Source organism: Anas acuta, chromosome 8 (genome assembly GCF_963932015.1).
Source record: "Anas acuta chromosome 8, bAnaAcu1.1, whole genome shotgun sequence".
Lineage (NCBI taxonomy): Eukaryota > Metazoa > Chordata > Aves > Anseriformes > Anatidae > Anas > Anas acuta.
This window is the reverse complement of record NC_088986.1, coordinates 29,770,204-29,796,575: the sequence shown is the minus strand read 5'-3', so window position 1 is coordinate 29,796,575 and position 26,372 is coordinate 29,770,204. Positions and strand designations below refer to the sequence as shown.

The 26,372-nt window shown below is 36.0% G+C and overlaps 1 protein-coding gene across 2 annotated transcripts in view; it reads right to left on the bottom strand.

The window, feature by feature from the left end:
• The window catches only part of DPYD (dihydropyrimidine dehydrogenase), a 355,462-nt gene that overhangs the window by 296,985 nt on the left and 32,105 nt on the right, over positions 1-26,372 (bottom strand). For both annotated transcript variants that reach the window (XM_068690107.1, XM_068690108.1), the window contains 2 exons: positions 25,791-25,901; positions 742-824 (listed from right to left, as the gene is read on the bottom strand). In XM_068690107.1, the coding sequence (XP_068546208.1) occupies positions 742-746 (5 nt within the window). In that variant the 5' untranslated portion in view covers positions 747-824; positions 25,791-25,901. The remainder of the gene's footprint in view (positions 1-741; positions 825-25,790; positions 25,902-26,372) is intronic.

Here is a 26,372-nt window from a genome sequence, read left to right as displayed (position 1 = left end):
AGATAATCCTAAAATTACCATTCTTTCTGAATTTATTTAGCAAGTTATCTTAGAAAACCTGTCTCTAATTCCACCTCCTTTTATCACACCGATCATTCCCTTTTTTCAGGCACTATAGCTGGTGAGTTTCTTTGTAGTCCTGTTCCCAGATATTCTACAGCGCAAGTAATGGTGTTAGGAAAAGATTCGTGTACTGACTACTTTTAACCCCCATCCAATAAGCATTACATGAAGTGATAAGAGGATATTAAGCAAAATATACATCTCCACAATATATGAAATACACGATACATTTTAAAATTCCATTAAGGAAACCAAAATCATGTAAATATGGTGATAAAATCAGAGTACACAGGCCACTACATACATAAAAATCAAATCCAATTTAGAAGCAAACACAGGTTTGTTCAAACAGCATTATACAATTTCTTTAACACTTACAGAATTTAGATGAACAATATTTTCATTCACTCACAGTTTAGTATAAATATAAAGCAAGGCACCCCTTAAGCATTTTAAATAACAAATTAAACATTTACGTTTTTTACTGTGCAGTCAGGCTTAACATTTATGCAGCTTCAAAACCAAAGTACAGCCTCAAGGGAAGCCTCTCCACTGACAAATTAATACCTTAGAGAATAGAGCTGAATGGTGGCAATGAACTCATTTGTTCCCCCAATAATGAAGAATGACTCTTTCTTTACCACATCTGTGACTGTTGCTATGGTGACCCAGACTTACCTCATTGCTTCTCGAAGTGCTCCTCGCTCACTAAGAGTCGTGTGCTTGATGTCATCAAAATTATTTTCTAGTTTCTCACAGTTCTGCAACAAATGGAAGAATCCATGTAAGGCTTTTAAACAGTTTATTGTGCATGTATTGACATTATTCAGCATCATGCAAACAAAACTGATATATATTATGTAATCTCACAAATTATGCATTCTGTTTTAATTACACGGGAGTCATTAAAAAGACATTGAGAACTCAGAAACAAAGTAAATATGAATCTTATTATATGGTTGTCATGGAAATCATCTTATAAATGTTCCATAATGAAATGTACAGAATTTACACTTTTTTCCTTCCTTCCTTCATTATTTTTTTTTAAGGAAAATAAAATTTTCCATTATCAGTATACAAGGCAACAAAGCTACTACACCCACACAAGAATTAAAACCTAAATGTGTATTTAAAATAATAGAAGTTATAAATTCTATTCCAATGAAACAGGCAGTGTTGTTATAACAAACCTAGCTTTATTAGCTCTACAGGTTTTAAAACAGAAACTGAAAAGATTAATTGCTTATGGATATCTCAAGGATTTGATATGTTTTCCAGATTAGAGCTCGCCAGTATTTCTAAAAGTAATATGAAGCCAACGATTTTGCAACAATAAATGAAATAAAACTTCCCTATGTTCTGTTACTTATTATTAAATGTGTGACTAGTTCCATTACTCCAGAGTGCCAATGCTTTTCTCCTACTCCCATATAGGCAGTAAAATTGATTCAGCAGATGCTGGGTAATGCAGAAATTTATATCTGTGTAAAGTGAGTGTGAAATACCAGCAAACAAGAGTTCTCTGAACACCTGCATCGTCCGTAGGATTTTATATCGTCTTGAGGCTTCTCCAGTGCACGAGTCTTTGAGGTACCCCTGTTCCTTGCAGCACCTTTCGCCAATACCAAAACTTACCTCTGGGAGGCATCATTTTGCCACATGGGTTGAAAAGAAACACAAGTTGCAAGCATAACGGTTACTATCGCTAACAACCATGAAGAAACCATTGTCAGTCTCTTTATGCAGTATCTTCAAACAGAATATATGAACTGTTATGTGGTCATACTGCTTTTTAGGTTTTAACATTTGAATCAATTTGCAAGTTGATATCTGAAAGAGTTATAGTAAATGTTACCTATTATTTCTTTTGTATATTGATTCTTTATTTTTATAATTATATTCAGGTAGCAGCGCTTGTAAGAGCATTATGGGAGAGAAAATACATATTTCTAAATGGCCTAACAAGATACCTTAGTTTGTTCAATTAATGTTATTTTTAAATAAAATCATACATGCTTTAACATAAAGTTGTAATACTTTAACAATGCATTACATTTCTGAGCAGGAGAAACAACAAACCCACATTTGGAACTCTGCAATTTTCTTTCCCTTATTAAAGTGATAAATGTCTTAAGTAGTAGTAAATCTTATCCCATGACTAATCTAATATTTGTCTTTGTTTTTTTATTCCAATCAAATACCCTTTGTATGGCAAAATCCTACTCAAAAACTCAAAAGGATTACACAAAAAAGAAAGGCAGTTCTACAATTAAATACTCCATTATTCAGATCAGCATGCATTGACTTTCAGCTCCAAGCACGTACATGAAAGAAATACAAACTGACAATAAAGAATTCCAGATTTATATGTATTAAACTGAAAGCATCTGTGCAAGAAAACAATCAAACCTCACATCCTCCTGGAAAACAGACCAAAGGAAACACCGTTTGGAATAAAGCTCCAAGCACTGTAAGAGGAAAGCCCATTTATTAACAGTCCTGTGCCACCAGCATCTCAGCACAGGTTCAGGAAAATCTGACCATCACGCAGTTCATTTCTCTTGATGTTTTAGTATACATTATGTAGAGAATGACAGAGGATCGAAAGCTCACACGATTTTATCAAACAGAAATAAATCCTCTCTAAACCAACAACAGAAAATAATTGTTGGTCTCTAAGTGGAAACTCCTAAAATGAGTAAGTCTCCAAATTCTGTTCAGCTGGTATTTATTCTTTGTCTATGTACTGTGTTGTCAGTTGAAGGGCAACAAAGGTGGCTCATTTCTAAAGAAAATGCTGTGATCATGTTGTCTTACACAAAAATTCCCTCTCAATAACAAACCGAACGTGGAAAAAAACAATGAATAGATAATCCAGGACAAACAATAGAACATGCTTTAAAGACTCAAATAATAGGTGTTATAATAATTCAATTGGCAAGAAGATGAACTTACTTTTAGCACTTCTGCCAATTGTTTCTGGACAATATCACATCTATCTTTCTCAGCTACTTTAAGCCAAACAGCTCTCATCCAAGGTGCAGTAGCTGGAAAGCCTATAATCATTAGGCAAAAAATTACCAAAAACAGAGGCAGATACAAACACCTAAAGGAAGATAACCTCATAATACAATATCATCACTTACTGCATACATGTTGAACAGGAGAATAAGCAACTATTGATTATATCCAAAATTTACATTGGATCCAATCCTCTCAATGAAAAGAGAACACAAGTCTGAAAGACCAAAATATAAGCATAGCTTATAGTCTATAGATAGTACTTCTTCACAGCTCTAAGTATCAGGTTGCGCACTACATCTCCAGACCCTCTAAAAGAATACCAACCTATGAGAAAGGCTACCAATATGCATGAAACTGAGCATGAGAATACTCTGAAGAATACATCTACAAAGTGATGAAACTTTAGTACAACATCTAGATTAATATGTATATACTTCTTGCACAGGAAAGAATGTTTTGGTCCATAATACTTTGTAGATTTAAGTATAATGAGCAATTAAACTCCCAGGTGCTTTTTTTGTTTGTTTGTTTGTTTTTTAGCAGCAGCTCAAGCAGAAAAATCAAAACACAAGCAATGGCTTTGGAGGTTTACGGCCAAGTGATTTTCTGTGGATATAGATAGGGTCTAGAAACTTTAACTCTGTGGTTGAATAATTATATATTGCTCTGTATGCTTTTGCTGTTGGCAGATCTATAGTGTTGTATGACACTAAACTAAATACCACCTTTGAGAAGTTCAGGATGAAAAATAAGTAGGCAGAGATATGATTAGGGACATGGTCATTATAAATCAAACTATCAATGCATATCAAAAAGCCACACAAAAATAAATCCTGTGTTTTCTTCTTAAAGAATACTTTAAGGTTTTTAAATGAAGCAAAATATCAAGAGAACTGTTTGGATACACAAATGAATGGTTTATTTATCATGTGAGATCTTAAATAAAACTATGTGATAACTAGTTAAAAAGGGCAATGTACCTTAGATATCCATAAGTATCTGTGGCATTATACATAGCATACTGGTGAGGCATGCAATCAGAAATGAGAAGGATGAATTGATGAAGGATGAATATATGAAGATGAGGAGGAAGGAAAATTAATAAACAAAGCTTCTGTAACAAATATATATATATATATATATGACTTCGTAGTCAGCAACTACCAAGTTCAAAAGACTTTTACTCTTTGACACTAGGTGTAGTAACACATTATCTCTAGTTCACATAACTAGAAAATATAAATAGAGAGTCACTAGTTTTAAATAAAAACTGACTTTTATAAATAAATAATTTAAATTATTTATAAATATATATATTTTTTTAAAATAAAAACTTGACTTGGCCATTAGAAAAAAAATCTTGATTTGGTCTAGTGGGTCAAATGCAACACTCAAAAAGCAAAACTGGTCTATCAACTGTTATCACCACTGAGGATCTCCCTAAATCACAAAAGCATCGCTATCTGGTCTGCTAAGGGCTAAGATAGTTTTGAGAACAGCAAAACCCAAATTTGCCGATTCCGCAATACAGTACTGATAAAAGTGGTCCTATTTCCATCAAAATCAACTGTAAATCTTCCGTCCAGTCAAACTAGAGTGGGATCACATTAAGCCACATCCCGCTGTATCCTGAAATACTTCACTTAAGACTTTCAAGTGTTGGTATTACAGATAATGTCTCGCACACATTTCTAGATAGTTGAGAAATAAAATCGTTTGATCTGACAACAGTGTAAGACCTATTCTAAGGCAGCTTGTGACACTGAAGTTCAGTAGATCTCTTATCCTAGTTGATATGCTGCCAAATCAGAAACCTTACCTAAAATATCCTCTTCCTCTCTCTCCCCCATGAAAAAAGTTTGTACGTAAGTAGGATTGCTGAATTCTTAAAATTCATTGCTTTCACAAGAATTTAGGAAATTTTCTTTGGAAGCTTTTTTTTTTTTCCAAACATTTATTAAAAAAATGTTTAAAAAACTTACATTTTTACTGCCAAATGACCTCTGTATAAAATTCATGAGGAACATATACCATTTAAAAGCTAGAATCGCTCTCACCTGTTAAGTTTATGTCTACTATTGGTGCTAATGCTAAACCAAAATTTTTATCCCATTTTTCTTTATAATCCACGAAATAGGTTCCTACAGAGTACAGTGTCTTAATTTTCTACTGTTTATGCAGCCAAATTTTAAAATGTGTATGCTAAATGTACCTAGATTTTGGAGTGCTGGTCCAAATTCTGAAGACATAGCTATCTCCATGTTTCAGTTTGCAATCTACCTCCTCAAAGGTAGCTATGACAGATTTCCAAAAAATAAAAATTAATAAAAATCCCCTCACACACCACATGGCTGGACGTATCAGCTTGGTCTCCTGAAAATATTGTCCATACTGCAGAACAGACACCTTTTATAAAAAGTTGTAATAAAAAATCTGACCTCTTTTAGATCGTAAAAAGGTCTATGTATAAAAAGTGCAGAGTGATTATTTCCATATTGACCTTATTGATAAATAAAGTGTAAGCACCAATAAACACTTGCTATTCTGGAAATCTGATATATTTCATCAGTAGAAAACTTTAGAATAACTATCTTGTGTTTTATAAACCTAAAGCAACATTATAATAGTAATCTAAACTGTAATATATTGCTGCAAGGATAATTATTAAGGGAAAACACAGCTGACATTTTCTGATTTATGCACACAATCAGAGATGGAGTCCAAGGACTGTGACATAATTATCTTCATGCTAACAATTTTTGTAAATCTCTTGACAGAATTTTAGCTAATTTTAAAATGCCTTCTGAAGATTAGCACTTAAAACTGTTGGGGAAAATAGCACAATTTATTAGCAAGGGTATAATTGTAAACCTTCCAAATACTCATTGTGAATATCATTTAGACAGTAACTCCTGCTCTAGCAGCTGGTATATAAGACTCCTGTTTATGGAGTCTTGAAACAACAGATAGAGTATAATCTAATTAAACAGGATTACATGCAAAAGAAAAATTATTAAAAACAGACTAATCGACAATTGCTATGAATTTGTAATAGCACTTCTACTTCTTCTTTTGATGTGAACTTATGTAACACTGTGCTTTACTACAATAAAACCTAAATACTCTTAACAGACCTCTCTTGATCTGGAACAGACTGTCTTTCTACACTGAAACAACACAAAAAGCTAAATTGTTCCATTGATCTTCTCTTCCAGACTTAAGCACCCATCTGCTATAGGGTAAAATGACTTATGTATTGCATTTATTATAATGTCGGTGCTTAAATTAAAGTTATTCAGTAGTCAATAGCTGTATTTCATATAGGAAGCCCCCTTAAACTATCTTCATATTGAGCAACTAAACAAAACAGATGCCATTTGTCAAAGAGTTAACAGCATTTGTTTTATCTACAGAGCATTGCTGAAAAACTAAACAAGAAAGAAAAAGGATTGTTTGATCCTATCTGCAAGATATTACAATCTAAACAATATCCACCTAGTAAATTCCTCCTTTCCATTTGCTGTGACTCATTCTCAAGGGGTTCTCATTCTAAACAGAGGGAAAAGCAGCTTAAAACTGGTACCTGACCAGCTGTTCACAAAGGAAAAATATGTATTTTTAAAACGCGTGTATATTCTTAGTATCTGCAGAAACTATATTGAGCCCTCAGGTATTTACATAACATTTGACAGCATGTCATTCATAATACATGAACATTTGTTGTAACAATTTTTTCATTATGTGATAGTCACATTGGCCAGACAGGCTCTTTGCGAAATGCAGATATCAATACACCAAAAATAGCAGACTTCCAACAGAAAACCAGCTCTAAGTGTTAGTAATCAAACAAAAATCAATAGAGAAAAATATTAAGTAGAACCGTGGGTGGCTGTAATCAATGCCTCATTAGCATAAGCATGTTATTTCTTTTCAGTTCATTTAGAGGAAAATTATTTTTAAGGCACTAAAAATAGTGTGCATGCAAACTCACACACAAATAACGCTTTTCCCCCACAAACAAGAATATATTGGTAAGACAGGATTCATACCGAGAAACACCACTGCACGAGGTGTTTTCTGAAACTCTGTATGCTTTTTGTTACTAATTACCACAAATATTGCCCATGTAACCGGTAATTCTGAAGTGGAAGCAGACAGTTTTGGAATTTGTATAGTTCTCTCAGTTTATAAAGTGATGCAGATAATCCTCAAAGACAGGTAATTATATAAAAGTTAATTACTTGTTAAACACACATAACACTTTAGTTTGCAATTTTACCGGGACTGTGAAAGTTCTTCCGATATGAGTTGGCATTCTGCTAACTTCCCTTTCATGCTGCTTCACGCACAAATTTCAAGTGGCAAATTTATAACAGCCTTCATGTTCACACAAGGGTATGGAATCTTGCTTGCATCCAACCTGCTGTTGTCAGAGCAGATGTAGACACCACGTGTTTTGGCAATGGGTAACACATGAGATAGCAGTGATACGGGGAAGATAAGAAAAGACATTCTGAAAGGACCAAGCATACCACACAAAGACTAACAGACCAAAGAACTCAGGAAAAGAATAAAAAGCTAACAACATGCAATAAAGAGGCACAGCTGGAAATAATAAAAGGAGAGAATGCAGGTGATACCACTAAACAGGACATTTTATAATAGTCCTCCCCTTATGACTCATCTTTAAAAGGCAGAAAACTTTGAGAACAAGAGAGAAAACTCTTGCCTCTTCCACCTTTTTACTCCTCTTCCTAGAACAAATATTAAATTTGATCAACAGAGGAATGGGAAGACTTAGTAATAAGCTTCCAGCAATAAGGTCCCTCTGCATCCAAAGGACGCTCTTAAGAGTGCTTCCCGGTTTGGTGCTGGGCTCTGTAGAAGAGAGCAATACACATCATCTCTTAGAATATGATAAGAAGTTCATCTAGACGCTTTATCTTTTAATGAGGCTGCTATCCTGCCTTTTTTTTTTTTTTTTTTTTTTTTACACTGCAAGGTCTGAGCACCATATGAGGGCCTTCACAGTTGTTGTTCAAGATACTATCTGGGACCCATTCTTGAATGTTGAATCCTCAAGCTCTCCAAGGCTCGCAGCATGAATTTACAATTTAATTCTTTCAGGGCATGCAGTCTAAGTAAAGAGACACAGTCTCTTTACGCACAGTCTCACATAATTTCTAAATACCTTATTTTCAATTGACAGTGAAAATAGAACTGAAAAAAAGTTTATTAAGAAAACAAATATCCCAAATGCTATACTCCTTCCCAGTACTTTCCTGTACCTCCGCCTAGCTTTTCTCTTGGGATTCTTCACTCTGCTTAAGCAAATATTGTTCCCCTGACTCACTGAGATTAAATAAAATGAGAGTATGTAAGTAAAGACCAGAATCATATTGAGAATTAACATTTACAGAGCTCATAACATGGAAAAAAGAGAAGAATATTTAAAATGTGGGTAGAACTCTACTCCTAAGGAACAGATTGTGTTCTTGACCTTCAACAAAGAGCATAAAGATAAAACACGTACCCAGAAGCCCACGGTTTTGCGGTTTTGTTTTTTTCTTTTTTGAAACTGAATGACCAAAAACTTAAGGAATTAATCCAACATGTTTGAAAATACTGCTTAAAGGATCCCTCTTATTCTTCATCCATAGCTACAGAATTATTGAATACAAGAGCTTTTCAAAAAAATAAGGTTGATGCTTTAAACAGCATCATGAAGTGATGGAGTCCAGCCCTATGCAAGGAAATAAAAGCAACGCACATGTTAGCAGGCTTGCTTCCTCAGCCCAAGATCCCTTTTCATCTCTTACAAAATGAGAACAACAGTATTTTGCAAAGGTTCCTCCATAAAACATTTTGAGTTTCTGTGCTCATCATGCACTACAGTTCCCTGCAGTTACCTCAGTACTCAACAAATTAACATGACAACTTTCAAAACCACTCATGCAGAGGCCTATCTGCCTAAGCTATTTGTCATGATTTGCATAAACCTCTTTCCTAAATAAGCAAACTGAATAGGCAATGTCCTACCAAGGTCCACCTCTCCTAATCTTATAGATCTTATTGACAGCTACAGAAACAAAACAAAAAAAGAGCTGTAACAATTAGATAAGTTTTTTTTTTTTTTCCTTGTATTAAGATCCTTTCCTCTGATTTCGTGTAGTACCAAGAAAGTAGAGTATATACACTTCTATTCTGGATTACTATATTATCTAGAAATCAACATCACAGCATTAAAAATTACTTTGATAGCAGTGAAACAAGTTTCCTCATGTGATGGTTGATGGTACTTACCACAGGCAAAGCCAAATATAAAATTGAGACTAGATTTCCCCAGAGAAATAAATGGAAATATTAAGTTTACTGGAGTACCATCTACCAGAATTGAAGGCATAAGAATTAGGAAAACAGCTGCAGCCAGCACAGCATAACCCTTGTAGCACGACCCTGTTGTGGTTGCCTTACATACTGGCATTTTATATCAGATTTTTCCATTACTATCCTTCCTCATGAGAAACTGAAGAACAATTTGACTTGTAGTAATCTGAAGCTTATTTGTATACTATGTGTTATAAACACCAACAAAAGGCCACCTCAGCTCTTGTGTTTTCAACTACACATTGACTCCAAATGAACTGTGGATGGCAGCAGGATACATCATGAGAGGACATATGAGCTGACAATGCACGCATCTCTGAAAAAAGATAGGTGACAATCTCTTCTATTTCCATTTTATTTGAGATTCAAAAGACAGAACTGACATACAGGAAAACAAGGGATTGAAATAAATTTTGTGTTAAATACGATCTAAAATACTAAGTCAGAGGAAAAACTTTTTTTTTTCCCTTCAAATTTCCCTAACAATAGTTAAAAGATTAATACATTTGTATGCATTCTTTACTATCCTCATCACTGACTGGTATCTAAAATCTTACTGTAACACTACAGGCTCCACACAGAGTAAGACAATGGTCTCCGTAATTTATTAGAAGTCAAAGGAAAGCAATAGAAGCATCACTACCATACTCAAGAAGCTGAAAATCATGTACAAGAATGAAAAAAGAACCAACAAATTGTTTTTCTGGGAACCAAAACTCATTAACAGTCAACACAATTACATATTTTTAAATATGCATCAAACTAACTTAATTTTTAGTCAAAATGAAAGCTTACACTCATTGCTAAAATGATAGCAAGATAAGTCTGGGAAAAAGAAAAAAAACACAGAACAGGACAGTATAAACACTGTTGCTGTAATATTTTTTTTTAACCCCTCAGGATTTGGGCAGAAAATCAGAGGTATAGGGCTATTACACTAGCTGCAGATCTTATAAAGTTATCACCATCTGTTCTGTCATCTATTTACAGATACAGAGCCATAATCAAAAACTAAGTAAAAATTTCTCAAATAAGCATAATTTTCTTCAAATAAGATACTGGGCATCTTTAATAAACTTGAGACTCTCCCAATTCAAACAAAAGGATAAGCTGTATCTGTTTCTTTTCTGTAGGAAGTGACATGAATGAGAACTCTCCCATACACAGAAGGACACAGTTTATACACAGCTACATCCATCAGCAGGGCATTGAGAAGTGCTTTTTATAGTCAGCATTAGAAAGAGTATTAGGAGAATGCTTCTGTAATGCTGCTTATTCGCAAATCACTAGAAAACATCCAGGATAAATGTATACAGGTCTCAGTTCCATTTACCATCTCAGAGCATCCAACACCTCACTATTACACTGTGCTCTCTTCTAGTTCTGTGTTCCATTTACAGTCTTATTTGTAAGGTTTTTATCCCTTTAGAAGATTTCGTGTCACCACCTGAATAACTTTCATCTCCAAAAGCTTCTGGCCTGTGTTTAGACACCTCAGAGTGCTGTATTCCCCTTCTTGTCAGTCTCTTAAAAATTGTCGTGTTCAAGATGAGGTGAGCAATACCAAGCATGCCATGAAGCACTAGAGAAGACCCTCCTCAACAATTCTCAAGGACACAAGGACATCTGATGACAAAATTCTAAAGAAGCCGGGAGCAAAGCTCCTCGGTACGAGCGCTCTTTGGAGGACTCTGGTTCAGGTCCCACAAATAACACTCCCCATGACAAAATAAAATGGAACAGCTGGGTGAAGTAGCACAATTCTTGAGCTAATAAATTGGCTTTCTTAGCAGTGCTAGCTCCGTCATAGCATTTTCCTCACACAGCTATACTATTTTCAAGTCTAGAAGTGGGTCCAACTATTGCAAGTAAAGGGCTTTTAGTTCCCAGAACACCGCACAGGACAGATTTGCTGCTGCTTATGTGTTTAACTCGGAGAATGTGAACAACCCACTCTCTCCCTGCAACCAGAGCTTAACCTGGTACCCTCAGTGCAATCATCCACATTTTACAATAAAAAGCAGTAAACTAGTTTTGAAAGCGCTATTTTCAAAGTTACACTAATCAGTATAATAAACAACACTGGAAGTCTTATTATAAAGTATTTTTCCTCTCCACAAAACACATTGGACTCAGTCCCCTGCTCCTGAGCATCACTGCTACTTTTGCATGTGTGCAAGTACAGCTGTAGGACAGAACAGGGTAGCTGAAAAGCAAATAGAAACAAAAAATCATTATCCTTTCAACACACAATCACTATTTTTTTTTCCTTCTTGAAGCCACCTTCACCTCTAATTTTTAATTCTTATGCAGCAGTTTCCTCATTTCCCTTGTGTATGAACTGTTTGAGCTTTCAATTTTTAATTTTTCTTCAGTAGTACCCTTTCCTCCTTTTTTTTTCTTCATTACTTGGATTTTTCCTCTCCTCTACTGTTCTGTTCCCCTTTATTTGTTTACTTTTTTCCCTGGTCCTCACTAATTATTTCATGTCTCAGTCTGTTTCATTATGTCATGGCTTTTCCTTTCCCATTTTTTAATAATGCATTCCTTTATTCTGCTCCTGCAGCTCTCTGATTTCTGTGTGCTTGCTTAACTATTACCCAAATGGCTCCAAGCAGGACACACTCAAACTGACGAATAAATAAATTAAAAGAAAAATACTATCTGTGGTGGTGCACTGTTGCCTAGCAACACTCTGCACCTCTCCACAGCTTTTCTAGAGCCCTGGTGGCAACGGAGCTTTTCGGACTTATTGCTACAAATATATACAAGATCGTTTTCCTATTGTTTGTCCGTTCAGTAGCAAATAAATGCAGAGAAAAATATAAATGAGAAATAAAAACTCCAGAGGAAGAACCAACAATAGCACTTGTGCTTCCACAGCACAGGAGCTGCAGCGGAGTGCAATGGGTGCTGCCTCCTGCCTTCCCATGCACTATGCAATATGCAAGCAGCTTACATGTTATTACTGACCAGTAATACTACTGCCGTGCCAGTATTTGATAAATGCAATGTGAATCTTTCTTACACAAATAACATCTGTGACAAATTCACCTAACTCGTGGACTGCTACTGGGAATGCTTCAGTTAAGACTCTGACTTCCTACAGCCTTGCGAAGTTGCTGCTGAAAGCTAAGAAAAGACAGTAAGTAGCCTCCAGATTGTATAGGATGGGAAAAGTGGTCCAAGCATTATAAAACCTGAAAATACAGTGGAATTATTAAAGAAGTGAAGTTTGTTCCTAGAGCTTATACGAAGAATTGTAAAAGACATTCGACATTCAACTTCAAATGTGATAGAAGTTAAAGCTTTTTTTTTTTTTTTTTTTTTTTTTTAAAGTTTACGGCATTCAGTCTTCAAAAGGTAGAATCAAATGCTCATTAAGTCTACTTTAAAAAATATTGATGATTCACCAACAGCTATACTAAGTTTCAAAAGGATAGATACATGTATGAAGTCATCTTCCCTGACACTCCTGTTTATTCCACTGTATGGAAGACTCCTTCCAATAGCCAATGGCAACTTAGAAAGAAAAGAGTCTTTCCAATTTGGGGATGGAAATAATCTTTTTCCAGGGAACAAAAATTTTAAGGGTATTAGGACCCCTGGAAGGGGAGTCTAGAAATAAGAAATGTTAAAGCAGAAGATAAATGCATAACTTAGCTGAGCCATCTCTGATGAAGCCCTACAGAATGGAGAAAATGTTCATTTTACATATATGTTCCTGAAATGTATCAAAACTGGTGTTATTACTTGGGAATTTCTGATATGTCCCAATCAACCTTAAAGCAGTTTGATGTCTGCACAGCAGAGTATTGGTAGCATCAGAACACACACTTTCACAAGACATTTAACAGCATCAGTCTGCATCACTCAGCTACAAATTGTTAAATAGTAAGGAGAAACCACAAGTGATTCACATAGGTAAGGCTAGGAAAAACTAATATTCAGGTAACAATCCCTGTTTATTAATCATATTCCTATAGTAGTGTTTGTGGGAATTAAAGGCTGAAGTAAGGGTACATACAGCTGGTTGGAGAACACAAGAAATCTTGGTGATGTAGGCTACCATAAAGCAAACATGGGGACTGTAAAGTCAAGCACTTAAATTCAAACATGCCTTTAAAAGAATATTATTTCAAAACTTGATTTGGCCCCTTTGCACATACGCATTAAAACACTGGTTTAAATGGTATGACCATATGCTATTTTACACAGAATTTCTGTGCAACTCAGAACGGAGAGTGTTCACCTACTCAACAGCCTTGCAACTTTTGTACTTAGTGTGTAGCTTTTTTGTGCTCAGTGTGTAGCCTTATTTACTGCACACTATTCAAAACCATACTTGAAGGCAGAACTATTTTTTCCATGAACATTTCAATGGCACTCATCACTTTGGTATCTGAAGTGATTTAAAAGCAATTTATTCTCCTGTATACCACAGATATCCCCTTTTAACAGATAGCAATCAGCAGAGAAAGACTATCCAATAACTGTGAGCATGCTATGTCAGACACCTATGGTCCAAAATGTGAAAACATGTAAGTGACTGGAAGTGACAACTTGAACGATCAGATTTGGTCTCTTGCTTTCACATTCAGTTATGTCATGTAATCTTTTGTATACGAAGTGAGGTTTTTTGTCCCCACTACTGCTACTGAAAGACCCCGGCACAACGTTTCACTGCTCTGATCATTAGCAACCTATTCTCTTCAAGACTTCATTTATTGACAGCTAAACAGTATCTTTGCATCATTATGCTAATGTTGCCATCAACTTATTAAAAATTTCATAGTTTCCTGAGAACAACAGTATACATTTTTATTCTGCTAGACTATCCACACTCTTCTAATTCTCCTCTAATCTCATCTCAAAAAACAGGACTTTCAATCCCTTGATAACTTTAACAGTTGATAGAAACTGAGAATAAAAATGCACTTTCTCTGCCTATCTCTACCAGAAGCAGTGGATCTGATTACCCTGACACTGTACTTGACTTTTTCATGTTCTTATCCAGTTGATGGAACAACCACCCTATAATCAGCTGGTATTTCTAAATCACCTTCCCTCTTAATTTCAACCATTAAGCTTCTAGTCATTCTTATCCTCAAGCTCTTGGCTGTACAGGCTCCTAAATGCACTATTAAATTTATTCATATCTTTTTATTGTTATTATTCTAAACTTCAGTGTCTTATAGTTCTTTTTCTATGATGTTCTAGTTCCTTCTGTATTGACAATGTCTGTCAACTTTCAGGTAACACGCTCCTAATATTTATGCCAAGCTCATTAATGAAAATATTAACTGGTATGAAGCTGAAGACTCATCCTTCAACAATCTCTGCTATAACCCAGAAGCAACTTTTTCAGCACTACTCACTATAATTCCCTTAAGCCAGTTCCTTATTGATGTTACTATGCTAATCCAAGCAGACAATACTTCATTATTAACTGGCAAAAAATAAAAAATAAAAAAATCATGTCAGTGTGTCATGATCTATCCCTAACAATAAAGCCCAACATATCTCATTCCATCTTATATTTACTTTAATGAATTTAATAAATCTTTGCTTTAAAACTTGTTTTTGAAGGTTTGCACATTCCTGATACAAGATAAATTTGGGTTACACTTGCCCATCAGTTCTCCATCTTTTAAAATATAGAACTTTGTTGGCTATTCTTTAATCCAGTGCTGTAACATACAGCTTGATTTATTTAACAGTCTTACTCTTAGGCCTGTAATTTCACCTTTTTTTTTTTTTTCTCTGTAATCCTTTTATGGACATTTTTCTGTCCCCTTGACTTCAATGATGAAACTTTCCAAGTTTTTCTCTGTCCTGTCTGGGGTACTTTCCATTTCTGAACTTGTTTGCCCACTAGCCACCTCTCCCATTATATTGAAAATAGGACAAAAATTTACAAAGATTTTAGACAACACCTACAATGCATAATGCTATCTTCACTGTTTTTCCTCTTTCTTTTAATTAACATAGCTTTAGAACCTTTTACGGTTTGTTTTATCACACAATCACAGAATTTCTAGGTTGGAAGAGACCTCAAGATCATCGAGTCCAACCTCTAACCTAACACTAACAAGTCCTCCACTAAACCATATCCCTAAGCTCTACATCTAAATGTCTTTTGAAGACCTCCAGGGATGGTGACTCCACCACCTCCCTGGGCAGCCTGTTCCAATGCCTAACAACCCTTTCAGTAAAGAAGTTCTTCCTAACATCCAACCTAAAACTCCCCTGGCGCAACTTTAGCCCATTCCCCCTCGTCCTGTCACCAGGCACGTGGGAGAACAGGCCAACCCCCACCTCACTACAGCCTCCTTTAAGGTATCTGTAGAGAGCGATAAGGTCACCCCTGAGCCTCCTCTTCTCCAGGCTGAACAAGCCCAGCTCCCTCAGCCGCTCCTCGTAAGACTTGTTCTCCAGGCCCCTCACCAGCTTCGTTGCCCTTCTTTGGACCCGCTCAAGCACCTCGATGTCCTTCTTGTAGCGAGGGGCCCAAAACTGAACACAGTACTCGAGGTGCGACCTCACCAGAGCTGAGTACAGGGGGACGATCACCTCCCTAGCCCTGCTGGTCACGCTGTTTCTGATACAAGCCAGGATGCCGTTGGCCTTCTTGGCCACCTGAGCACACTGCTGGCTCATATTCAGCCGACTGTCCACCATCACTCCCAGGTCCTTCTCTGCCTGGCAGCTCTCCAACCACTCATCTCCCAGCCTGTAGCTCTGCTTGGGGTTATTGCGCCCCAGGTGCAGGACCCGGCACTTGGCCTTGTTGAACTTCATACAGTTGACCTCAGCCCATCGGTGCAGCCTATCCAGATCCTCCTGCAGAGCCTTCCTACCCTCGAGCAGATCAACACACGCACCTAACTTGGTGTCATCTGCGAACTTACTGAAGGTGCACTCAATGCCCTCGTCCAGATCATTGATGAAGATATTAAAGAGGTATTAAAGATGAAGATATATAAAGATTTATACTGCTGAATAACCTACTATTTGTTTTAATTTCCTCGGTCAGGTGTGACTCGACTTCTGAAAGTTCTCACTTTTTCCTCTGTATTTCCTTCTTTGCTCATTTTTTTCCCCTACTTATTCTCATATTCTTAAACTTTTTGAAGCTGTTTTCCAAATTAGTTTGAAACTCTTCTTTACAAGTTGGGATGCAGATTCTAAATAACTTTCACATATTTGAATTAATAACAACCTTCTCATAATTCATGTCTTTGAGCAGCTTAGTTCAGTTCAAAGATCTGAAGTTATCTTCTCTGTCTTATAAAATACAATAAAAAAATAAAAAAGGTTTATTCTTCTACAGGATTTACATTCAATTAACTCAGAAAGCTTGACTAACATTTTACTCTGTGATTATCTACTCTATAGCTCCTCCCCTCTTTATGGCTAAAGTCTTTCAGCTTGACACCTGAATTAGTAAAAGTTGAGGCTATTTTAAATCAGAAGAGCTAAAGTCAAATTTTAGGACTATTATTAACAAAGTTTGTCAGTTATCACATCAAAGAATACCTGCACCTTACTGTTATTAGGATTTATGTTATTCTAGGCTGTATATAGAAAGTCAGTGTCTTACAATGACTTACCTCTCTGATAGCATTAAGCTTAGAAAGTTGTGAAGGTAACAGAATGAGGACAATGAACTTCAGAAAATATGAATTCAATGGACAGCTTGGTATGTCTCCTGATTGGTAAAGGAAAGCAAGGGAGAGGGCAGACCCCAACAGAGATTAAATTAAACACACAAAGGAAAACTATCTGTGAGTAAAGCAAAGAAAAAAGCGCTCAGACCTTTATGATTGTACTATTTCTCCCCATGGTCTGGATATCAAAATTGTGAAAGCGGGGAAACTATGACGTATACACAAGTAAAAATATATACATTTTAAAGTATAAATGAACATCAAAGGCACTGTAGGTATAAGATCAGAAAGCTAATGCACTAAGCAAATCTCAGTTAACGAAGGAAAAGAAAAAAATAACAAGGAAAAGGTTCTATAAGGATGAAAAGGAGGAAAATAAAGAGAAGAGCAGGTTAAACAAGAAAGGGAAGCAAACAAGTGGTGCAGAGTAAACTGAATTATTCACAGCCTTGTCTGTTCTCTTTATGACGATGGCAAGGTATAGCCATAATGACTACTAGAAGTGTTATTTTTAGCAAAAACATGAGATGTTCACATATCACTGAGTCATCAAAGAAATATGTGAAGCAATCCACAGACCTCTATCAGTTACATGGACGGACTCTGAAGACTAGAGGTTCCAAGGGACCAGAAGAGACCAACATAATGCTTCCCTTTACAAAAGGGGGGAGCAAATAGCAATTATATCCCCGGTGGAAAAATGGAATGCATTTATCAAAAATGATAACTTATCCCTAGTCCTCTTTAATTATATGCAAAAGGTTCCTTCTTATCTTGTGGCTCTCACTGAGTGCTCTGCAAGGCCACCTCCAATAAAACAAAACAAAGCTAGATCTTTCTTGACAGATATTTGTATAACCCAATTATAAAGGTATATTAGAGACTCGTCACTCTTCTAGCTGTCATAGAGTAGAATGAAATGATTTCTTTGCCTCACACACTGAACAATTCCACAATGTGCAGTACCTTCTGCAAAAGCATTGGATTGACATGTATCCAATTTATGGCCTAAGTTCTGACCCCTTGTTTTCCTGTTCCCAGCATTAAAAAGGAACAGAAAGTTTTACTCGGTTATTGTTGCAGATACTTGCTGATAGAACTGGACAGATGGGAGATGGAAGAAGCGACTGCAAAAAACATGAACGCGTAGACCTGTGAAGATGGATGGAACTGCTGCAACAGGAATACATCCAGAAAGGCTAAAAGCAAATATGTTTCCACATGGCACTACCATAGCTCCAGAGATTGGAGCAACCACCATTTTCTACTACACGAATATGAAGTTCACACACACTATATGCAAGGTTCTTTCTGAGGAGTCTTATCTATAAACCCAAAGAAAACCAAACCTGAAGACTTTGGAATAGAGGAAGGTCAGATGTGGTTTTGCACAGCAATCCAGGAAAGCCACAAGGTAAGAAGGAACTTTTTGCAGGTGACTATAAAAGCACTTAAGTTGCCATCAGATAATATATCAAGTTTGATACAACTTGAAAATTTGTATAAAGGCACTAATTCTTAGCAGTCTGTCAAATTAGAAGCTATTGAGATATTCTATTAGAAAAACCTTATGACAAACTAAAATAAAACAGAAAATTAAAGGATTATTGTACACATTTCTTAAAGCAAGGACAAGTGTTATCATATATAAACATGTAAACCACTTTATTCTAGTGAAATGGTTACGAATGCCAGCATATGGTATCAATACGAGAAAATGCAGAGTAATTAGTTAATCTAAAAAATGCATGAGCAGGAATTTGACTGCTAAATGATTAAAGTGGTACATTTTAAAATGTGTATTAATATTTAATTATTGACACTATGAGAAAAGAGAAAATCTCTTGATGTTACTTCTCAGCTCTTTCTGATACTCAAAGTAACCCATGTATTATTCATATGAATAGTTTGCGCATATACAGTCAATCACTAGTTATATAAAAGAATCATTCTCAAATTCCCTAATCACCTCAATAGATCCTAATGCAATATTTTCCACATTTGGGAATCAGAGCATTTTATTTAAGAAATCAGTCTGGCCACGATGAATACAGCGCTGCCTGAGCAGACATCAGTTCAAAGAATCAGATGTCAAAGTGCTCCCTCTAATGTCCCTTAATCATCACACCAATTAGTGGTTGAATAGTGATGTGATTAAAAAGACTGCTGCTATCCTATACCTATTCAGACTAGAAGAATTCTACATATGTTCTACCAATTAATGTTTGAATAGAGTAGCGATTAGACTGACATCTGCCATTGTATATCCATTCAGAAAAGAGCTAAACTTGCATATTCATATGCAATGAAGACAAAAATAAATATTTGCAAAGGTAAACTATACGTTTAGATTATAAAGATAATTGAGTTGATTTCCTTTAATGACTGTTCTCTGTTTTACAATACACGGTATTATTTTTTATTTATAAATATATCATCTTTCATCAATACATGTCTAGAAATGGCCAAATTATTCACTGAGAAAGTATTTATTTATTAAGGTTCCCAATTTCAGGCTTTGGGTGAACCAGGTTTCATACCCATTTGTTTGCAATTTGCAGTATTTCTGCTTACAGCCATTAGTTATTTGTGAACTGCTAACTTAATTATTCTGTAATTGTGATACCTGATTGGGCACAAAAATCACATGGCATTTTTCCATCTGACTAGAAGGGAATACTTAGGAGTAACAAACTGATTGTAGCTGAGAAAGAATCATCTCATTTACTTTTTTTTTTCTATGCAAGTACGGAAATTTGTATAGCAAGAGGTCCTTATAAGCTTTCTTTTAAATATGAATTCCTTTTTACTATTTACAGAAGTCACAGCCACAGAAACGCTGTCAAAGTGAAAAGCAGTTTAAAATTTTAGCCAGCTCCTGATTACTACTGTTTTAAGGGAGTAACCATGTCCACTAAAGTTAAAGAGCAACATTAATTGTTACATCTTACAATGAATTGGAGGTCTCTCTCCATATTTATCACAGACCAATTTGATATTTGCATCATGTTGCACATGTGATATATGGCATAATAATTCATGTCAAGAAGATGGTTGATATTAATAAAGAAGGGGGAGATGTGGGAGTGTGGCAAGCCCCATGGTTGATGGTAACATCAGACTCTTAATGATGAGGCCATCAGGAATATAAGAGTTTAGAGGGAACAAAGAAGGATGATTTAGGAGACTCTGTGCACCCTCGGGTTGCTTATTCTCCAGCCCTTACAGCATGGAAGTTGCTGGTTGTTTGCTGTTGTTGTTATATGCAAAGTTGTTTGACCAATGAAAAGTTGTTTTGAAAAGAACTGCTGTGGGGAGAAGAGTATGAGGAGAGACTGTCCTCGAGATTAAAAAAAAAAAAAAAAAAAAAGGCAACAGAATATAATGAAGTTATGTCATCAATAAAGAAGCAGAAGAAATGAATGAAAAGGAACAGGCTAGCGGAATGCAGACCAGGACGGGAACAGGCACACTGATTGCCTCATGAAGATAGGTTTGGCCAAACTCAGCAAACCGCCCAAAGAAGCTCATACTGAAAGTCGCTGGAAATGGCACACCGGAGCTGGAGAGAAGCGGACCCGCGTAAACAACTGTTTCTTGCTGGTAAGCAGTTGCGCATTATGGGGAATCATACGTCCTTAGAAACAAAGACTGTCCTGGTAACCTTACAGCTTATTCTCCTTATTAACAATCGGACAGTTTATGATCCTGAAATATGGCACCAAATTGAGGTCAAGGTGTGGACTCTGCAACTAAAAGCAACAAGGTTGCAGTGGGATTGCTCGGCACTTGGCAAGCAATCTCTGAGGCCTTAAAGAGCCATGTGGGACCACAGTCAGAAACGTGTGGTTTGCCAGATAGTGAAGGAGCTGCGGGCTCGTTCACTGATATGACTGCTACTCCATCGTCCCCCCTGCTGCTACTACCATTGCAGGCCTTTGCTGTTCCACCCCCTGGAGACCTGAACGTACCCAGGCCCCATTAGCCTTGATATGTTTCCCTTCGACCCTGGAAGAATAGGATACATAAGGCCTGAAGACCGAGTTGTTTGACAACTTAAAGCGAGACATATTGTTCCCGTGACTACCCCTGGAATGTGTTTGTAATCTGATTACAAACTGATTACTGATTACTCCAGTGTTTGTAATCAAGAAAAGGAATGGAAAATGGAGACTGTTAAAAGTCATGGAAGATACGGGAGCATTTCAGTCCAACTATGCTCCCCCAGTCATGGACATTAATAGTAATAGACTTAAAGGGTTGTTTGTTGCCTTTTCTGATTTTATATATGTATAGGCATACTCAAGTTTAGTATGTAAAGCAATGTTCTGTATATTTAGAATGTTTGATGTTCGTGTGTGCGTGTTGGTAGAGCATAGACTCCCCAAGCATCCAGCGCTGTTTACTCGTCTTTTATAAATATTACTAAATTCAGATTGAGTTGAGACTTAATTTATAACACACAGAAAAAGACAAAGTAAAGAATCTGGTTTTCTTTGATGGCTGGAAAGAACTGTAGAACAATGAGTTGTGTCCAAAAGATATGCCCCTGCAAGAAACAGCTGAGCTTAAAAATGGTTTTGTTCCAGAAAGAAAGGCTCATGTTGCACAATGTTGATCAGCTTTAGCAAATGTAAGGACACAGAACAATACTACTACTGCTAGAAAATCAATACTGTTAAAGGCTATGGCAATTAACTACAAACCAATTTAAACCCCATTTCCTTTTCATCTTTCTTTTTGAAATACTTCCAACTCTTCCATCTAGAGCAACTTCTATTGCTTCTAAATGCAGAAACTGAAGAAATTCTGAATACATAGGTGGGTTTATATCATCTTCTCACCTACCCTCAGTAGGTACCTCCAAAGTTTCTTTTAAGAAAATAAAGGCTGGAATACAATATCCTACTGAATTATCCATTCACAAGTGAATTTATTAAATTTGTGCAAGTAGATGAAAGCCACAAACCTGCACATGTACAAATAAAAGCAGAACTTGGCCCAGAACACTTAGAAACCCTGTTCATAAGCAATGACTTTAGTCTGCTGGGTGTAATGCAAATGAACACGTGTGCCCAGCTATTTTACAATTCAAAAGTTAGCGAGATAAAATACCTAGAAAAATGGAATTATAGAGAAATGGCAACAACAAATAGAAGCATATCTTGGACTTTTGAAACAATCCTGAATTACCTAGGAAACACTGAAATAAAAGTTCACACAGCATCTGCACTTCATTTCTTTGTGTTCAATCTATTAAATCTATGATCTAATGTGACCTAAATTTGACACCCTTTTCAAAGATCTGGTATTAGTATAGGCAGCACAGTTTTCTTATCTTGAATTTCTTCTGACCAACAGAAACATTTGTTTCCCCAGACACACTAGTAGAATCTATTTACACCACCTGCCAGCATGACTCAGAAGAAACCAAATGCCTAATGTGTTAATGCTTAGGTTTAGCAGCACTCTTACCAGGGGTGACTCAGCAATAACGACTTCATATACTCTGATCTAAATCTGAGTTAAAATTTCTGGAGAAAATCTGACTGATAATGCATCTACAGCAATAAATAATTTTTACTGCAAAATTTGGTTGCTAAACACAGTAAATAAACAATATCATTCATTGAAAGTGCAACTAGACTGTCCTTTAAAAGTGCTGAAGAAAGATACTGACACTCAGTTTCCACTTCAGAATTCATTTAATGGGCAAATGTGTCTCAGAGCAGAGTAGGAGTTAAAATTTCACTTCTGTAATTATTCTGAAGAAATATTTAAGTCTGCCATCTGGAAGTATATTAGACATTACAAAGTCACTGTGTGTATGCCTCAGCAGATGCAGCTTTTGTTCAGAGTTTTGGAAGGCTGTTAATTTAATTAGTTCTGTATTTTCATACTCCCACCTTCCCTCCAACAGTAATTCTGCAAAGGCAGCATTAGTCCAGTTTCAAAAGAATCTGAAACTAAAACCCTATTCAGAGTTGAAGGAAATGCAGACAAGTGTACTTCCTCCTATGGACTTCCAATAGAGTCTGACCTGTTCATTAACAGACCTATCAGTTATTGCCAGTGGCGTTTTAGACCATAAGACGAAAAATATGCTCTATGTATTCTTTCCTACCTCAGTTTTCTCATTTTAAGAAGTATAGTAAAGGCTTCTATCACTTTGTTTTCACCTATACATCAACAATGATTTGGAGAATACAAAAAGTTTCTCACTTTTTCCTAATGACCTTTATATAATAGGATACCAGACAAATGTTTAGGTTTGATTTTAGAGTTTTGTGGAGCTTCCTCTGTCAGAAAGAAGCTCCATTTACTATGATCAGCTGCATAGTAAATCTTGCAGAGCAAAAATCAACTACATATTTCTAAGTAGAGAGAAGTTTGAGATTTATAAAAAGTAGGACCCTTACTGACCTAGAAATAAGGATTACTCTCTTACTATTTCTCCTAGCATGTTTCTTAGCACTTGCTAACTAAATGTGGCATTTCTACCACGCAATTCACATGAACCAGCTGTGATGAAGGTATGTGATATACATATACAGATATAACATTTTGGTCATCTCTAAACTTTAGCTCTGTAAGATGCAACATACAAACAGATGTCTGTCAGCACAGGGTCCCAATGACACCACAGATCTCCATGCAGTAATGCAGAATTCTAGGACCAGGTTGATTATTAGATTGCAAACCTATGCAAAAATATCATCCTGTGATATTTGAGGACATTCAGAAGTTCTTCCAATGGAAAATTCAGCTGAGGCACACAAACTAGCTATGAACTTGAAATCAGTTCTGTTTGCACAGCCCAACAATGTCAGGTCTGGGGACCCCAAGAACATCTGAGACACCATGAGGTACATGCAACTAGCAGAATGAACATGGGAAGAGAGACAGATTCTGGAAAGCTATGCATTTTCACAATTAACTAGAAAAACCTTCAAATACCAAAATGTTATGATTTGAATACAAAGATAAAATAGGGAAAGCTCAGAGATAATAGTGATCTTAAAGGCTAAAATCTTTAGAAAACGTGTATAACACACTCATCAGTAAGATACAAATGTATATGCTATAATCAAAGCTTCAACTCACTACAATAATTTCCAATGGAACAGCTGATGAGGTATCTGCCAGCCCTGCTACGTGGATATCTAATCCTCCTGTCAAAGTTTCTGAAAACACAAGAGTTTACAGTATTGGTATCAGGATGCCTGAAAACTTAAGTGTGTAAACTGTAGCTGTCCAGGAGCCGCTTACTGAGCAGCTTAACTACCTATTTCAAATAGATGGACAGCTGCGGGCAGTAGCTGCATTGGACATCAAAATAAAGTCATCCCTGTTCTGAACAGACTGAAACTATATTAGTTTCCAGTTATTACAACAATATCTAAGCTAACAAATAAGAAAATAGAAGTGTCAGCTATAGTAAAACAGATTCTTCTAATTGATGTACAAAGCTGGAAACCATCATTAACAGAGTATCACTAGAATACTATGTCTACGCCCTTGGTTGCTTTTCCATGCAAATATTTATTGGTCATACTGGATATACTGGATTCCTTAATGCAAATATTTATTGGTCATACTGGATATACTGGATTCCTTAATACTGAGAGAAAGTGAGAAGCTTCAATTAAAAAAAAAAAAAAAAAAAGGAAAATTTAGGTTCAATAGTTGACACTCTAGTTAGTGACAGAAGGTGTTTCGGTAACACTATTAAAAAAACACCATAACTCCATACCCGTGAGGGAAACATTTTACAGATGAAAAAGTAATACTCTACTTAGAAGTCCTCTGAATTTAGAGGATTATCTAACAATCTGTAGGAGGATGGTAAAAACACTACAGACCTTCTAATCAGATGAGTGATCAAAGAGACAACAAAGTCTGATAGTTTTAGTCAAATATAACACAGACTAGAAATCTGAGTATCTAGAGAGAAAAAGGCCATATTTAATGGTAGAAATACTGAAGATCATAGCTTATAAGGAAAAATATCTAGTCTAAACACACCTATTTCCTGAAGAATAAACACACAAAAGCTAAAATCCAGAATCATGTTTTAAGCCCAGTTTTATGTATTTATATATAATGTCTATACATGTTTACATATATATAGTGTGTGTATATATACATATATACATACATAAAATGTCTATTGTTTCCCTATTTCTGCACTGAAATAGTAGTACCCTCAGAAGTCTCTGAAAAGATAGCAAAGTGCTACTCTACCCACCATTACCCTTGGAAAATAAGAAACAAAAGGAGCAAATGGGCAGCAGCCCTGCAGAGCACGTAAGAGGCAGCAGATGCTGGCTGCCCAGGGACAGTGGCCAGCCCTGAGCCAGATGTGGTACTGAGTGATACTTCAGACTAATCTGGCTCCATAACAAAAGGGGAACAAGTTGTACCAATGACGTAGCAAATCACCAAAAAAGGAAAATGTATGGCATGTACTGGTTTTGAAGAAGTAAAACACTGCTCACAAAGTAACTTTTCATCGACAGAAACAGAGCTGGGAGACAAAATTGGTACTGAACATGGGAAATTCAAGCCTGAATTTCTCATACAACAGAGAATTTACTCTCAATGATTTCTTGCATATTCCAGATGCAATAATAAATGTCTACTTACTGAACAGCTTTTGTCAGAATTCCTTTTCCAGTGCTTCTTGACTTGTTTCTTCGCTGCAGTTGAATAAAGAGCTGCATGAGTCTGTGTTCGGGGATTTAAAGCCAGAAGATTCTGTGGAAAGAGAACAGAAAATATTAAAATTTAAATTAAAAATTCCAAAACAAGTTTGAAGATTCTTTAATCCCACAACACTTTTTTACATTGTTATGCAAAAACAAAACAGCTACAGTATTTTAGCATAACATCATAGGAAATTGTTTAGATTTGTATTGTTCACAACACTTAGATTCTGAATATTTGAAGACATTTCTAGAATAGCTATAAAAGTCTTACATTTAGCAGCCAGTCATCTCTATGATAAGTTTCCATTCCTAGATGTTTGTTACATATGACATATGGAAGCATGCTATTCCATTTCATTATAACATTCCAAGTAAAATTTGTAAAGTAAAGCAAAACAAGTAAAAATATTTTAAAGCACCCATGGTATTGCTAGATGTTTCATCACTTCCATAAAAGCTCCAACTTCCCCCTCACGAGAATCTGCTTCTACACCTAGTGACCTGATGAGTTAGCTTCACC